This window comes from Perognathus longimembris, chromosome 8, assembly GCF_023159225.1.
Source record: "Perognathus longimembris pacificus isolate PPM17 chromosome 8, ASM2315922v1, whole genome shotgun sequence".
Taxonomy (NCBI): domain Eukaryota; kingdom Metazoa; phylum Chordata; class Mammalia; order Rodentia; family Heteromyidae; genus Perognathus; species Perognathus longimembris.
The window spans coordinates 53543206-53560839 of NC_063168.1; the positions used below are offsets into that span (position 1 = coordinate 53543206).

Here is a 17634-nt window from a genome sequence, read left to right on the forward strand (position 1 = left end):
CACACACACATACACACACACACACACACACACATCCCCCCCCCCAAAAAAAAAGAAACTGGAAGAGAGGAAACAGATGGGATGAGTGAGCATACAATACTATGATGTCTTCGCATATTCATGCTCATGTTGAAACAGCAAACTCACTTTTATTTAAAATTGTATAGTTTATTATGAATAGTTATTATTAGTTCTGGTAAATTAGCCATGTGTATTGACTTATTTGGTAAATATTAATGGGTATAATGAGACAAATTTAGTGGGAAGACATTCCTTAACCTGGTTACTAAGAAAATGGCTAAACTCACCGTATTTTGAGCACTTACTGTAAGCCAAGTACCACTGTCAATTCTTTATGCATAGGAGCTCAGGTCTCACAAATTGTGATGCAAGTAAATGGTGGTGGTATTTTCATTTTGCTTCTGTTCTCTGCAGTAATGCTGGTACTGAATAAAACCAGTCCTTAGCACCTCAAATATTTAAAGACCACTTACATTATTTGGCTCTGTTAAGAGGATACTTATATAACACATGAATTTTACCTGTATCTGGGTACATGCTCCCACCCCCAGTCTAAAAATCTGTAGCTCTAAAAATGTGGATCATAGAAATAAGTGCACTAGTAACGTAGGCAGACTCAGTGAATGTATGGATTGATAGCAGAGAGTCCTCAGTGTCTGGGGGACTTAGGTTTGCATTAGTACTGTTAGTTACCCATTGTATATGCAGACTCCATTAAGTCTTTATTTATAACTCATTCTCATACGAATGGCTTCCAAATCAACATTTTCCCATTTCTCTGCACATTTAGCTTTCTGAAACTAAAAGCAAAGGTTTGCATTTGTCCTTCCTAAATTTTGTTTTAATTTTAGTTTATTTCTCAGATTTGTTCAGCCTGAAAATTTTACAGGCATATCAGCTGTGTCTTATTACTTCATACATTATGGAAAACATTATAGAGTTAAGGAGAGTTCTAGGGAAGTCCTTCCTCTTAAGATACACATCATAGCCTGGTACAGTGACTCATTCATGTACTCCCAGTTCCTTTGGAAGTAGATATGGGAGAATATAGGTTCAGGGCCAAAAGTTATACTTCCTCAATAAGTAATCCAGACTTGATGGTGCACACATATGATCCCAGCTACATGGGAGGCTATAGGTTGTAGGATCACAGTCTAAGCCTGACAGAGGCAAAAACTTGGCATCCTACTAGAAAAACTACTAGAGCTACAAAGTACTAGGGAGGATAGTTCAGTGGTAGAGTGCTTGCCTAGCAAGTGCTATGTATCCTGAGTTCAGACCCGAGTACTGCTCCCACCCCTTCCAAAAAAAAGACTTAATTTTAAGTTGACATACAGTAGCAAATTTACCAGATTTAACTGACACCCATCTCACATTTGTACATGTTTACAAAACTAGCAATGGGAAACCATTTTGAATAATATTAATATTTCAGAATGTACATTTTTTCCCAGCTTTGATAACGGTATAATAGTGGGAAAGTACCTTAACTATGAATTCCTCTTTTCTCAATTATGAAGTGGGTTACTGTGAGGCGATAGATCTCTATATTCTAAGTTGTAAATGTAGTAGAATTGACATTACTTGTCTGCTTGAATTTAGGTTCACCTCTAGTGATCACTATTCTTATTCACATACCATTTGCTTCATAATCTATCCCCAGATTTGGCTAAGGATTTTTAAGTTTATGTATACTGTTTCTAAAATTTGCTTATCTGCTTCTCTAGCTAAATAGCTGAAGCAACTCTACCCATCTCATATGGTCATTTTGCTCATTTGAGTTCTCAAGATTATTGGAGTCATTTTGTAATAACACTGGGTCATAATTTTAGCTATATGGAATGGACAGTGTATGGGTCCAGAGACTTGACTTTGCATAAAAATTATGAATCCTAGCACTTGATAACCTGGGACAAGAAGATGGTGAACTTGGGGGGGGAGAGAATTAAAGTTTTAGTCTTTGCATGAAACTTAGGTTTCAGTTCTCAGTACTTTTTTTTTCCTTAACAGTTTTAGTTTAAAAGCTTGAGAGAAGAGAAGATACAAATTGGGCAATTCTGTCTGTGTAATCTCTCAACCTTAGCAGCATCCTTTCTGTGCAGTGATTCTCAGTTCCTGTTCTCTTTGTGAATAGTGTGTTACATAGAGACAGCCCTGGGAAGAAAACATGAAACTTAGGTTCTAATTTCTATTCCACCTCTTCGTAGCCATGTGATACGGACTAGTCAACCAGTCAACTACTTTGTCACCTTCTGCTTTAAATCTCATCTGCAAAAAATGCAGAAATGATATTTTCCTGTCAGCTTGCAAAGAGGACTCGTGAGACATTGTGTTAAACATTTATAAACTGTCAAATACTGAATAGTACTTGAATATACTTGAATGCAGCTATACATGATTTTTTTCTTTCAGCAGTTTTTTCTGATATTTCTCATTTGTATTGTATTACTATAGCTGTGTATTTTTGCCCTTCTGTCATATTCATTCTAATTTGTCTTTATTAACTACTCTGGGCCACAGTAGGTATTTCACTGTTTCATCATTAGAATTGGAATGGAATCTAGATTGAATTTAGAAAAGTCCATCTTTTGTGAGTCATTTAGCTTTATGGGCCATACTTTCTAAGGCTGTTTTTCCTAAAAACTGTGATATTTAACTGTACATAGTGTTCTCTTTCCTACTGCTAAAAATACCTAATGATGAGGTAGAACACAGAGGCTCACTCCTCAAGAGGTGGAGTTTGGGAGAAAATGGTTCAAGATCAAGTCCAGCAAAAATACCAGTGAGACCCCATTGCAACTTATAAAGTTGAGTGAGGTGGTATGCAGTTGTAATCCCAGCTGTGAGGAGGCATAAATAGGATAATTATGGTGTGGGTTGTCCCAGGTAAAAGTGGGAGAATTTGTCTGAAAAATAATTCAAATGAGCTAGGGGCACAGCTCAGGTGGTAGCATGCCTGCCTAGCAAGTGCCTAGGCTCTGTGTTCCAGCCTCAGTACTGCTGCCCAAATAACCCATAAGCTTATAATGAGATCTTACATTTTTGTCAAATATGTCACTATTCACACTTTCTGGCCATATTACTGTGCAGTATGTACCTCCCTCCTATTTCCTAACCTTCTGAAAGTTGTATATCTCTTTTAACAATGTTACTTTTGCTTTGCTTTTTTTTGTCCCTTCTATTTCCCTCTCTTTTGTCATGTCTCTGTTTTATAACTGTAGAGTAAAAGTGTTTGTTCTAAAATAAGTGTTTGATATGAAATACGATAAATTATGCGCCTGTAGTCCCTGAGGCAGGAGAATCACTTGAGCCCAAGAGACTGGCCTGGGAAACTTATCAGGACCTTGTCTCAAAGGAATACAAAGAAAAGAAATTTTAAAAACCGTTTTTCTTCAAGTTTCAGACATGAGCAGTGTGGCAAGATTGTTTCTTCAAGCAGAAGGCCCTCTTAAAACCTAATTGCAATTACTAGACTCAAAATGTCTAAATTACAAACATACTACCAAAACTTATCACTTTAAAACATTACAGAATTCTTAATTTTAATTAAGGTTAAGGGATAATTTATTAAAATGTGTTTTAAAATTCTTTCTAGGCTGTCAACATTTCAGAAAGCATCAATTTTTCTCGGTGGACCCATTCATCAAATGAAATATGCTTGTATTATTTTTAAAAGCTTGTTACTTCATCATAGAAAAGTTCACCTGCCAAAATGAAGGTGAGGACATTTGAGAGGGTCAAGACAGAGCTTTTTTAGAAGGTGTCCCATCAAATCGTTGAACTGAAGGATAAGCATTGAGTAGATTAATCCAGAACACTATTTTTTAAACAAGGAAAATTTCATCTTGACAGAAAACTTTTATTCAATATGTATTTTTTGAAAAAAGTGAGAGAACAGACTTAAAAGAAAGCAAGAAATGTTGAGTAAATAAGCGATGTTTACACTGTCCTTATGAGGAGAAGTCAGTTGTGTGAAATCCTTTACAGATCTCTGGTTGTGTTTCTAAAGACAAGATTCTTGATGGGACTGACATTAAAAGAAATAGGACCTTTTGTGTATTTGACCCACAGCAATAGAATTTGTAATCATCGGCATGAGTGGCTTAGAAGGAAAACAGAAGCTTTCATCTAAATCTAGAAGTGCATACTTTTTTACTGCTGTTATTTTGCAAATCTCTTCATAACCATTTTTTAAAAAAAATCCACAACTATTTTTGAAGAATAAAGAAAGGCAGATGTCTGCAAATAATTCCCCTCCATCAGCCCAGAAGTCTGCATTACCTGCAACTGTTTCTGCTGTGCTTCCAACTCCTTCTCCGTGTTCAAGTCCAAAGACAGGCCTCGCAGCCCGGCTGTCTAATGGAAGCTTCAGTGCACCGTCACTCACCAACTCCAGAGGCTCTGTGCATACAGTTTCATTTCTACTGCAGATTGGCCTCACACGGGAGAATGTTACCATCGAAGCCCAGGAACTGTCTTTATCTTCTGTCAAGGATCTTGTGTGTTCCATTGTTTACCAGAAGGTACTGTGCAAGCTATTTATGTCATTTTTTCTAATTAATATTGTTTCTAATGCTTTATAAATTCTACATGCAACAGTTAGTTCACACATAAAGACCCATTGGTAATTTATGTCCTAATCATGTTTTGATTATTATTTTTGGAAATGTTTTAATAGACTGAGGTGCAAGTCTGAAATTACATATGAAATCCTATATATCCCAGATTTAAAAAATCACTTAGCCATGCTTTAAAATTCTGCTGTTCTGTTTCTTAAAAACAGGAAAATATATAAAGTCAAGAAAACATAGGAAATCTCTTTGTTTTCAGAGAAGAAAGTAAGATTTTGAGGTGGCTTACCAAAAAAGGTGGTCACAGCAGTTGCCAAGTTCCAGTGTAAACCTTGTACTTTGTAGGTGCCTTGAGTTTTGTCCTTTCCTTTGTTTTGTTTTTTCCCCTTCCCTTTTGATCCCGATTATCATTTAGAAATGTTCAGAATCTACCTAAACTATAAATCAACTATAGTACCACTCTCTAAAATAGGTAAATCAATTTTGACTATATGATAAAGTATTTGAAACTTAGGGGTAGGTTTGTTTCTTACTTATTTGTCTTATTACCGATGCCATATCATTTTTAAAGAAACTTTAGCTAAATGCCTTTAATCTTGATTTGATGTTGAGCTAGTGTGATCAACTATTCAAATGGATTATATGAATGTGTTAGATTATGCTTTTCATGAACTAAGCATATGTGGCAGATTTTATTCAAAGCATGTGGCCCAAAGTAACAATAACTTTTGTAGATCTGCTGCCTTTGGTTTTTTCTTTTCCTTTTTTTTTTGGGGGGGGGGGTGGTCCTTGCTATATTACCCAGATTAGTGTTGAACGTGTATAATCTTCCTGCCTCTGTCCTGACTAACAAGGACTACAGGAATTTGCTGTCTTACATAGCTCTATCTTCCAGTGTCTTTGCTGTTGGTTTCCTTTTCATTACACACTACAGAGCTTTTTCATAAAAAACATTTGCAAGTAGGTTACAAATCTTAAGATTAAGATAGTATTTAATTAAGGTAGAATTTAACCAAGTACAATTTGTAATTTAGATGTAATGTTTTTTATACTTGAAATTATAGAAACTTGTAACCAATGTTTTGATATTAAGAGTATTAATACTAAGATAAAAGTTTGTTTTTTGGTTTTTTTTTTGCCAGTCCTGGGGCTTGGACTCAGGGCCTGAGCACTGTCCCTGGCTTCTTTTTGCTCAAGGCTAGCACTCTGCCACTTGAGCCACAGTGCCACTTCTGGCCATTTTCTGTATATGTGGTGCTGGGGAATCGAACCCAGGGCCTCATGTATATGAGGCAGGCACTCTTGCCACTAGGCCATATCCCCAGCCCTAAGATAAAAGTTTTAATGTCTACAAATTTCACTTTATTCTTTAATCATGAATTAGATATGATTATACAAAACATGTAGAACTTGTATAATGGCTAAGTCAAGCCAGTTGCCTTGATTTACTTTGCATTATTTATGCCAGTGAATTCCTTTACTTTGTTGTTGTTGTTGTTCATAGTGGGGCTTGAACACAGGGCCTGGGCACAGCTGTCCCTGAGCTCTTTTCTCAAAGCTAGCACTCTACCACTTGAGGCACAGCTCTACTTCTGGCTTTTTCTGAGTAGTTTATTAGAGATAAGAATCTCATGGACTTTCCTACCTAGGTTGGCTTTGAACCATGATACTCAGAGCTCAGCATCCTAAGCAGTTAGGATTACAGGTTTGAGCCACTAACACCTAGCTTTACTTATTATATTTATACCAGGGTGTACTGATTTTCTGCAATATTTTTGTTAGAAACAGCTTTATTATGTATTTATTGGGTAGTTTGGGGGAGTGATTTTTCTCTGAATCTGTACCAGATCTGTGAAATCATTGAGTTGAGATACTCTTGATCTTCTTGCCTCTGTCTCTTGAATAACTGAGATTGTAGGCATCAGAGGCACCTTTGCACAGTGCTGCCATTTCCCTGAAGTGAAAAGTTTTACCCTTACAGTTCTAAGAGTAGACTAAGATCTGGAGGATTGTGATTTGTATCCAGCCCAAAACAAACAAACAAATCCAATAAAGTCCATCTCCAAAAGCACCCTCAAAAAGCAAGGCTGGACTCATGGCTCAAGTGATAGAACACCAGCTGAGCAAGCAAATCAAGCAAGTACTAGTCCCTGCCTTCAAACCTGGCATTGCATAAATAAACACAGATGAAGTGGGGAGATTAGACAGGAGGCCATTGTAATAAAATCTGAATTGAGGCAGTTAGAAAGTGATTATGCATTTGAAAGTTATTTCAAAAGTATATTTGTAAGGTAAGAGCAAAAGGCATCAGTTAGCCACCCCTGTATGACTGAAGATGTGATGGTGCCCGTGTCCAAGATACAAAATCCAAGAGAAAAGAAAATTAAGATTTTTCTGGAGGGAGATAATGTAATTGATATTATTAAGACTTTAATAAAATAAGGTTTCTTTGTTCTAAAAGTTTCTAAGAAGGTTAAAAAAGTTTTGTTTTTGTTTTAAATTTAAGATTTGATCACTAAAACTAGCCAGGTGTCTTTGGCTCTAAGCTACTATCTGGAGGATGAGATAATGAAGATTTAGGTTGGGATCAGCCAGGGCAGTAAAGTTTGCAAGATCCTTTATCTATCATCAATCACCAAAAAGCTGGAGATGGAGGCATGGCATAAGTTATAGAGTGTAGCTTTGAGCAAATAGCATAGCAACAGAGTAAGGAGCCCTGAGTTTAAGAGAAACAGCATACACACATGCAAACTTGAAAATACATTTTCAATCTACTAATCATAAAACCAAATGTAGATTCCATCTCTTTTCCACCCCTTTGCTTTCTAGAGTCATCAGTATATTAATCTCAGAAACTTGACAAAAATTTAATCACAGATATAAGATACAGTTTATAAGTTTGTAAGATTTTTTTAAATACTACTGTACAGATCCAAGCAGAGTTGAGATATAATTTTTGTATAATAAAGTCAGAATGTTTTAAATTCAGAATTTGGTGAGTTTTAATAGCTGCATACAGTTACATAATCATCACTCATTCAAGTTATAAAACATTTCTGTCACCCTGTTTATTCTCTCTCACTTTTACAGTCAGTTACCCTCATTCTAGGCCCTTAGCAATTCCTGCTCTGAATTCTTTGGCTATCATTTCACCTTGTTCAGATTTTCATATAAATGAGATGTTACATGGTTTTTATTAAATATAAATATTTTATGCCTTGGATACATATTTATTCTCCATTATATATTGACTAATTATAGTTGCATATATTTATGAGGTCAATATGGAATGATGAAATCATGGTAATGACATTTATCACCGCCATTTTTTCTTACCATTTTTTCTTCTAGTAATATTTGAAATTTACTCTTAACAATTTTGAAATCCAAAATACTCAGTCGCTAGGTATATTCACACAAATTCACCACATTCTGCAATAGATTTCTAAGAAAAAGAAATCAAATTACTTGTTGATGTGAGCCTTTTTGCCTTCACTTATGATGTCATCTTCCTACCACTTTGTATTCTCTAGTAACCATCCATCATTTTACTCTCTGCCTCTGTGAAGTCAGTTGTTCTAACTTCTACAGGTTAGTAGGAGTGGTGTCTCTCTGTTTGCTATGTTACCTTTAACATTATGGTCTCCATGTTGTTGGGGTTTTTATTTATTTATTTATTTATTGGTGATGGGGCTTGAACTCTGGGCCTGGGCCCTGTCCCTGAGCACTCTACCACTTGAACCACAGCACCACTTGCTTGAGCCACAGTGTCACTTCCCTTATTGTTGGAAACAACTTCTTTTTAAAAGATTGAATCATATTTTATTTGTGTGTATACCACATTTTGCTTTATTTATTCATTCATTCATTGATAGACACTGGGTTGATTCCATAACTTGGTTGTTGCAAATAGTATTTCAGTGAACATGGGAGGGCAAACATGTATGTCTTTGACATGTTGATTTATTTCTGTTTTTGGTCCTTAGAACTGAACCTAAAGTGTTGTATGTTAATAAGCAGGTACTCTACTATGAGATACACTCAGAGACCCATGATTTCAAATCTTTAAGACAAATACTCTAGTGAGATTACTGGGTTATATGGTAATGCTGGCTTTAGTTTTTGAAGGATTCTCCATACTGTTTTCCATAATAGTTATACTAATTTAATTTACATTCTCACCCATAGTGTACAAGAAAAAGATTGCCTTCACATCTTTACTAATGTGTTGCTTTTCCTCTTTTTGATAGCCATTCTGATGGCTGTGAGAAAGCATCTCGTTGTGGATATAATTTGCTCCTGTGTAGTGCTTGGTGATGTTGAGAATTTTTTTAAGAATTTGTTAAGTCATTTGTGTGTCTGTTGAGAACTGTCTATTCCAGTCTGTTGCCCATTTCTGAATTGGATTTTTTTCTAGAGAGTTGAGTTCTTTATATATTTTAGATAATAATCTGCTATCAGCTATGTGGCTCCTAAATGTTTTATCCCAGTTCATAGGTTATCTCTTTACTCTAAATTGTTTCCAGTGTATATATGTCTTCTTATATGTATCTTATTCTTTTTCTTTTTTTGCCAGTCCCTGTGCTTGGACTCAGGGCCTGAGCACTGTCCCTGGCTTCTTTTTGCTCAAGGCTAGCACTCTGCCACTTGAGCCACAGCACCACTTAGGGCCTTTTCTATATATGTGGTTCTGAGGAATTGAACCCAGGGCTTCATGTATACCAGGCAAGCACTCTTGCCACTAGGCCATATTCCCAGCCCTATATATGTCTTCTTATCAGATATTATATAGATATTTTCTTCAGATCTGTGAGTTTTCATTCTCCTCATGTCATTTTGAAAGCCAAAGTTGTTAATTCTGGTTAAATTTCATGTGTAATAATAATTTTCTTTATGGATAGAGCCTTTGTGTAATATCTTAAAAAAAAAAACCTTTGCATAAATGAAGATAAGATTTTGTCCTATGTCTTCTGAGTCTCACAATTTTAGCGCTTTTTTTTTTTGCCAGTCCTGAGACTTGAACTCAGGGTCTGGGCACTCTCCCTAAGCTTCTGCTCAAGGCTAACACTCTACTGCTTGAGCCACAGTGCCATTTCTGGCCTTTTTTGAGTTGTTTATTGAAGGTGAGAGTCTTATGGCCTTTCCTGCCTGGGCTGGCTTTGAACTGCAGTCCTCCAATCTCAGCCTCCTGGGTAGGTAGTATTATAGGTGTGAACCACTGGTACCCAGCTAGTTTTAGTTCTTATCTTTACACTTATGGTTCATATCTTTATTTCTTGAGGCTACCAAAACCAAATATCATAGACCAGTTGGCTTAAACAACAGGAATTTATTATCACACAGTTCTGGAGGATAGGAATCCAGTATCAGGTATAGGTAAGGTTATTCCTTCCAGCGCTGTGTGAGAAAATCTGTTCCTAATCTGTTTTAGCTTCTTGTGACCTCAAGCATTCTTTGACTTTTCTATTTTCGTGTGTGTTTTAGTGCTGGGGCTTGAACTCAGGGCTTAATAAGCATTTTTGCTCAAGGCTTGCACTGTAGCACTTGAGCCACATCTCTACTTCCGACATTTTGGTGATTAACTGGATGTAAGAGTCTCATTGACTTTCCTGGCTGGCTTTGAACCATGATCTTCAGATCTCAGCCTCCTGAGTAACTAGGATAACAAGCATGAACCACCCCAGTGCCTGGTTGTTCCTTGACTTTTAGATATTCTTTCTACCAGTTTTCACATTTTCTTTCTTCGATCTAAATCTATATCCAAATGTCCTCTTTTTTTTTTTTGTTTTGGCCAGTCCTGGGGCTTGGACTCAGGGCCTGAGCACTGTCCCTGGCTTCTTCTTGCTCAAGGCTAGCACTCTGCTACTTGAGCCACAGCGCCACTTCTGGCCATTTTCTGTATATGTGGTGCTGGGGAATCGAACCCAGGGCCTCATATATACGAGGCAAGCACTCTTGCCACTAGGCCATATCCCCAGCCCCAAATGTCCTCTTTTTAAAAGTAATCACCAATTGAGTCAGAGCCAACCTTATCCTAACTTGGTATTTACAAAGACCCTGTTTCCAAAGATCAAAGTTGTAGGTCCAAGGAGTTACAACATTTTAAGGGAGAAACAGTTCAAATATTCAAATATCAAATGTTCAAATATTCTGCTTCACATTATTTTATTATATGATGTGAAATAAAGGTCAGGGTTTCCTTCTTTATGGGTGGTCATCCAAGTTTTTCTAGCCCATGTGTTGAAAATGCTTATTATTTGTACATTCAATTACTTTAGTGCTTTAGTTTAAAATCAGTTGATCATAAACATTTTTGTCGTTTCTAAACACAACTCATGAAACCAAATGTTTTACTCTTATACCAATTCCACATTGTCTTGAATCTTTAGCTTTAAAAGACATGAAACCAATTGCCAAAGTTGTCAGCTTTGTCTTTTGTCAATTTTTTTGACCTATCTGGATCCTTTGCATTTCCATAGAAATTTTTAAATCAGCTTGCCAATTCCTACCAACCAAAAAACCTCTGGAACTTTGTATGTCGGTTTTCAGTCAGTATTTTTATTATTTTTGAAGCTATTGTATAAATGTTTTTTTAAACTTAGTTTAGAATTTTTCATTTCTAGGATATAGAAACAAAATTTTCACACCTTGTATAACATGACTTAGAGTCTGCTAAACTCACTCTGGTAAGTTTGTTTTGAAGATTCCTTTAGATTTCCTACAAAAATGATTTTGTCTTTTGTGACTAACAAGTTTCAAATCTTATTTTCCAAATAGTATTTATTTTTCTTGATTTGTACTAGAGGTGAGAATTTCCAGTATAATATTGAGTGGTAGTGGGCATAAACATTTGTGCCTTGCTTCTTAAAAGAAGATTCAATCTTTAGCCTTTAAGTATGACATACTTTTTTCTTAGATGTCCATCAGTTTGAAGACATTTTCATCTGTTCTAGTTAGCTAAGACTAGCTAAGATTTTTTTTTATTGTGAAGGCTTATACATTTCATTTAGTATTTTTTCAACATCGATGCATTTTCTCTTTTTAATCTCTTAATATAGTTTATTTTGTGGCTGGGTTTTTCGTGTGTTTTTTTTTTTTTTCTTCTTGCCAGTACTGGGGCTTGGACTCAGGGCCTGAGCACTTTCCCTGGCTTCTTTTTTGCTCTAGGCTAGCACTCTGCCACTTGAGCCACAGCGCCACCTCTGGCCTTTTCTATATATGTAGTGCTGAAGAATCGAACCCAGGGTTTCGTGTATAAGAGGCAAGCACTCTTGCCATTAGGCCATATTCCCAGCCCTGGGTTTTTCGATGTTAAGCCAACTTTGCATTCCTGGAACAAACTCACTTGCTCATCATATGTAATTCTCTTTATACTTTGTTAGATTTAATTTTACTAATATTTTCTGCCCATGTTTTTGAAGGACATTTGATATTTATTTTCTTCTATTATCTTTAGTGATATTATGTATGGGGATTTTTTTTTTTTTTTTGGTGGGGATGTTTTGGTTCTAGGGATTGAGACTACATACTGAGCAGGTGCTGTATATTGAGCTACAGGCCCAGCACCTCAGAGCAATATTATTAGCATTACAGAATTGGGAAATGCTGTCTTTTACTCTGTTTCCTGAATAAATTTTTGTAAAACTGTTAGTATTTCTTCCAGAAATGGGTCATAGAATTCACTAGAAAAACAACGTAGGCCAAGAATTTTCTTTGGCCCAGTTTTTTAACTTAGTTTTACTAATTCTGGTCAACAGAACTGTTCAAGTTATCTCTTCAGTTAAAGAAAAGTTTCTATTTTATTTTTTCAAATTTATTGTCAAAAGTTGTATACTACTCTTTACAGTCTGTAAGATTTCTCTTGTATACCTTTTTACTTCTGCCTTTTTAAAACATTATTTTTATCGATCCTTTTATTAGTTGGCTTTAATCAAGCTTTACTAACTTAATTTTCTGTGAACAACCCTTTGGTTTCACTGATTCCCCCACCCCCTATGATCTGTTATCTATTTCTCATTTCAGTTTATTTCCTGTATTTCAATTGCTTATTTGTTTCAATTTCTTATCAAACTTAGATCAAGGATTAGCACTGTCTTCTTTTTGTGACACAACACACCACTGCTATATTTCCATTCCTCCCTCAACTGCTATTTACACTCAAACTGACATGTTGTATTTTTCTTTACATCTTTTTCAGAATATTCTAATTTAACTTGTGATTTGTTTTATCCATAATTGCTTAATTTGGAAGCATTTAGAGAGTTTTCTGTTTGTTTTCCTCCCACTCTGACTTGGCTTGTTCACTTGTGGCTAGTGCTCTACTACCTGAGTCATGCTTTCAGCCCAGCTTTTGCTGGTTAATTGGAGATGAAGTCTCTTGAACTTCTCAGCTGGGCTGACTTGGAACTGCACACTCTAGAGTCACAGCCCCTTGAATAGCTACGATTATAGAGATGAGTCACCAAAACCCAATTTAATTTCTGTTTAATCTATTATGGCTCAAAAATATACTTTGTAATTGCATTGTATACAATTTGTTGACTTTATTTTCTCTACACTATACTGTGAATATTATGTATGAAGTTTTTTTTATGTGTCTGTGTATTGGTGCTAGAGCTCTGGACCTTGAAGTCTCAGTTAGTAGTTTTTGTACTCAAGGCTAGCACTCCACCACATGAGATATACCTCCATTTCCACCTTTTTTTGCTGGTTAATTGGAGACAGTGTCTCACAGATTTTTCTGCCCAGACTGACTTCAAACCTCAATCTTCAAGTTTCAGTTTCCTAAGTATCTAGGATTATAGGTGTGAGCCACCAGTACCTAGCTTAATATGAAATTTTAAAATGTGTCTTCTGTTCTTAATGAGTGTCAGTTTATGTGTCAGTTGATTTATAGTGTTCAAATATTCCATTTTTTTGTTGATTTCCTTCTTCTTGCTCTGTCATTTATCATTGTATTTTTCCTTTCATTTTATTAGATTTTGCTTCATTTTAAAGACTATTCTTATTTGTATACATGTTTAGGATATTTAAGCCTTTAATATATTAACTATTTTCATACAACTTCTTGTTTAACTTTTTCATCCTCATTAATGTACTTTCTTCTTCGAAAGTTTTGTTTACTATTAATGATTTCTACTTTTAAAAATAATGTTGTTTGGGGCTGGGGATATGGCCTAGTGGCAAGAGTGCTTGCCTCGTATACATGAGGCCCTGGGTTCAATTCCCCAGCACCACCTATACAGAAAATGGCCAAAAGTGGCACTGTGGCTCAAGTGGTAGAGTGCTAGCCTTGAGCAAAAAGAAGCCAGGGACAGTGCTCAGGCCCTGAGTCCAAGCCCCAGGACTGGAAAAAAAAATATATAATAATAATAATAATGTTGTTTGTTTGTTTTGCCATTCCTGGGGCTTGGACTCCTGGCCTTTTTTTGCTCAAGGCTAGCCACTTCTGGCTTTTTCTCTTTATGTGGTGCTGAGGAATCGAACCCAGGGTTTCATGCATGCTAGGCAAGCACTCTACCACTAAGCTACATTCCCAGCCCACAAATAATGTTTTAAAACACAATAAATTTGTACTACTATTTTCATGTGCTTTGAATATTGTCTGTTTCAATGGTACAAAACAATTTTAAGCCTGACAGATGCTACTTTTTAAGTGTTAAAACCACTTATTGTTTAATATCTCAATATAGACATTTAGATATGTAGACCTTTGCTTGTGATAGTTTTGATGTATGATTTTCAACTTGATGGTGATCCGAAAGTGATACATATTCAGTAGAAACTACTTTGAATTTTGATATTTTTCCTGTTAATGCAATTAGGGTCGTGAAGGTAACTAATCAATACATTATTCTGAGTTGCTGAACTGTTGGTATCTCTCAGGCAAGGTGAATTAAATGCCTGTTTTACTTACAATAGTTTCACCTCACCATGGGTCCACTGAGATATAACTCATTCGAAGTCAAGAAGCACCTGTATAACAAATTTGCTATTTGTTTTATATCTGTCCATTCTGTTATTGGACCTTTTCTTCCTTCTTTTGAGTTGAGTGTTTTATATGATTCCATTTTATCTCTACTTCTGGTTTTTAAATTATATATTCTTTAGAAGTTCCTTTCAGCAATTACTATAGTATAAAGCTTAGCAGCCTACAGCCATGGGCCAACTTTGTCCCATCAATTATTTTTACATATTGAATGTGGTTGCCTTCATTTGATAACAACAGAATTTGACAACTGACAAACCATAGCCTGTCAAGACTAAAATACTATCTGACATTTTGTGGAAAATGCTTCAAACTACTGTTCTTTTTTATATACTGTGCATGTCTATCTTCAAATAGTATCGTACAACCCTATGTATAATGTTGTGTGTACCTTTTTTTTAATTTTCTTTATTTTTTGGCCAGTCCTGGCTGGGCCTTGGACTCAGGGCCTGAGCACTGTCCCTGGCTTCTTTTTCTGCTCAAGGCAGCACTGCCACTTGAGCTACAGCGCCACTTCTGGTCCTTTTCTGTATATGTGGTGCTGGGGAATTGAACTCAGGGCTTCATGTATACAAGGCAAGCACTCTTGCCACTAGGCCATATCCCCAGCCCACTGTTGTGTGTACCTTAAAATAATGTATTTCCATATCCCTATTTTCATCTGTGCTATCATTGTCATTTTTTTATTTCTACATAGAGTACTTAATATTCACAGTAGTCATATTCTATAAAGTTCCTCTAAACACTGAATTAGCAAATACTGAACTGTTACTCCTAGTGGAAAAACATAGTTAGGTCTTTGTAGCCTGGTTCACAATACTTTTGTTACTTTTGTCAGCCAAAGAATACATTATTGTAGTGTTTCTGTTTAAGAACAGCTTTTTAAAATTTTTTTGCAGTCCTGGGCCTTGGACTCAGGGCCTGAGCACTGTCCCTGGCTTCTTTTTGCTCAAGGCTAGCACTCTGCTACTTTATCCACAGCGCCACTTCTGGCCGTTTTCTATATATGTGGTGCTGGGTAATCGAACCCAGCAAGCACTCTTGCCACTAGGTCATATTCCCAGCCCTAAGAACAGCTTCTTTTCTTTCTTTCTTTCTTTCTTGCTTGCTTGCTTGCTTTCTTGCTTTCTTGCTTTCTTTCTTTTTCTTTATTGTCAGAGCGAAGTACAGAGAGGTTACAGTTTCATATGTAAGGCAGTGAGTACGTTTCTTATCCAACTTGTTACCTCCTCTCTCATTTTTCCTCCTCCTCCCCCCTCCCCTTTCTGCCCCCCCCAATGAGTTGTACAGTTGTTTACACTAAATGGTTTTATAAGTATTGCTTTTGGAATCGTTTGTCTTTTTATCCTTTGTCTCTCAATTTTGGTATTCCCTTTCCCTTCCCTAGTACTAATACACATATATACAGTATCCAGGGTTCTAAAGATTAGATACAGTGATAGCAGGGGTAAAATCACGGGAAGGGAATACGTGAGGAAAAAAAGAAGAAAGTGTACTGTTTCACATGGTGTGTTGAAAACATTTATAACAATGATATACCACTTCTCTCCATAACATGGAGTTCATTTCACTTAGCATCATGTGTTCATACGGGCATAGCTATTGATCTACTGTGGTCTTCTGCTATGACTAAACTAAACATGTACTAATTATTCCCTATGAGAGAAACCAGCATCCATGTTTCTTTGGGTCTTGCTCACTTCACTTAGTATGATTTTTTTCCAAGTCCTTCTATTTCCTTACGAATGGGACAGTGCCGAAGAACAGCTTTTAAAATATATATTGCTGTATAATTAGCATCATATTCATTACCAATAGCATTATAGCTATAGCTGAATAAATCTTATTTAACACATTAATGGAAATCAGCAAGTTTAAGGATCTGAGGACTTTTAAAAGTATTTAAATTATGTTGTTTTATTGTATGAGCTTACTGCCTTGTTGCTTTTCACATACTAAACAACATAATTTAATAATCTTGCAATTTAAAAATTCTATGATATGTACATCTAATTATGGTTAACAAGATAGTTGAACAAATCCTTGTGGCTTTTTCTGCTTGGCAATTTGTAGAGAGCTAACTAGTGTGTATGATACAAACAGTCCCTAAGTGCTACTATCTTCTATGGCTTTGCTTCAGTTAAGCAAACATTTGTGGTCGCTTTCTTGTACAGAATTGATATTGTAGAGGTTCCAAAATTCCCTGGCCCTCATGACTTAGGCTCTAGAAAAGATGAATGAGTGTCAAATTATTGTAATATAAGATAGGTCATGATAAACAAAAGAAAGAAACAGTAGAATGGTTCAACATAAGGAGATCTGCCAACTTGTTAGGGGATTACAGCCTTCATCTTTACTTATGCCATCATTAACTGTGGAACTTTATCTCATTTGCTTTGTGACAGCTTGTAGTAAAGGTAAAGCCTAGAGCACTTTCACATCTTCAGTAATCAGGAGAGAGCAGAACCTAGTCTATGTAGACACATTGGAACCCTACTTTCTTATTCATGATCAAATGAATAAAGCTTTGCGATCCACCTTTCTAGAGTGATGTAAATTTATTTGGGCTAGACCTGGTTCTTCAAATTGCTAGTGATCCCTGTTTTCTTCACTTTCCTGCAGTTAACTAGACAATACTTGTGGTTGCTAGTGATAAGCCGCTGACAGATATATGTGCTTGCTTATGTAAGTTATTATTGCAAAGATTATTTACAAAATACAATGATGATTCTCAAAGGTGTAGCTCTAGTCCAGGTTCCTTTCCTAAGCTTCAGATATAACATATGCTGTCTCATAAACTAGGCCTTTGAGACTAATAATTATTCAAGCTAAGAACTCATAGAAGAGGTTCTGTTTCAAATATCCTTCCTTGCTGTTTCTTATACTTAGATCCACAGCAAATCATTTTCTCTGTAGATGTTGGCAATGTATACAGCTCAATGTATTTTAACACTCATTGTGCTGAGTGGAAGTATCATAAAACTGTAAGGCATATGAGGGTAGATATATGTGGCCACAAAAGTGCAGTAATTATTCTTGGTTGAATAAAGGAAG

General features: G+C 36.1%; 1 protein-coding gene across 3 annotated transcripts in view; it reads left to right on the forward strand.

Moving 5' to 3' along the window:
- The window catches only part of Prkd3 (protein kinase D3), a 70094-nt gene that overhangs the window by 3994 nt on the left and 48466 nt on the right, over positions 1 to 17634 (forward strand). For all 3 annotated transcript variants that reach the window (XM_048353111.1, XM_048353113.1, XM_048353112.1), the window contains exon 2: positions 3617 to 4544. In XM_048353111.1, the coding sequence (XP_048209068.1) occupies positions 4257 to 4544 (288 nt within the window). In that variant the 5' untranslated portion in view covers positions 3617 to 4256. The remainder of the gene's footprint in view (positions 1 to 3616; positions 4545 to 17634) is intronic.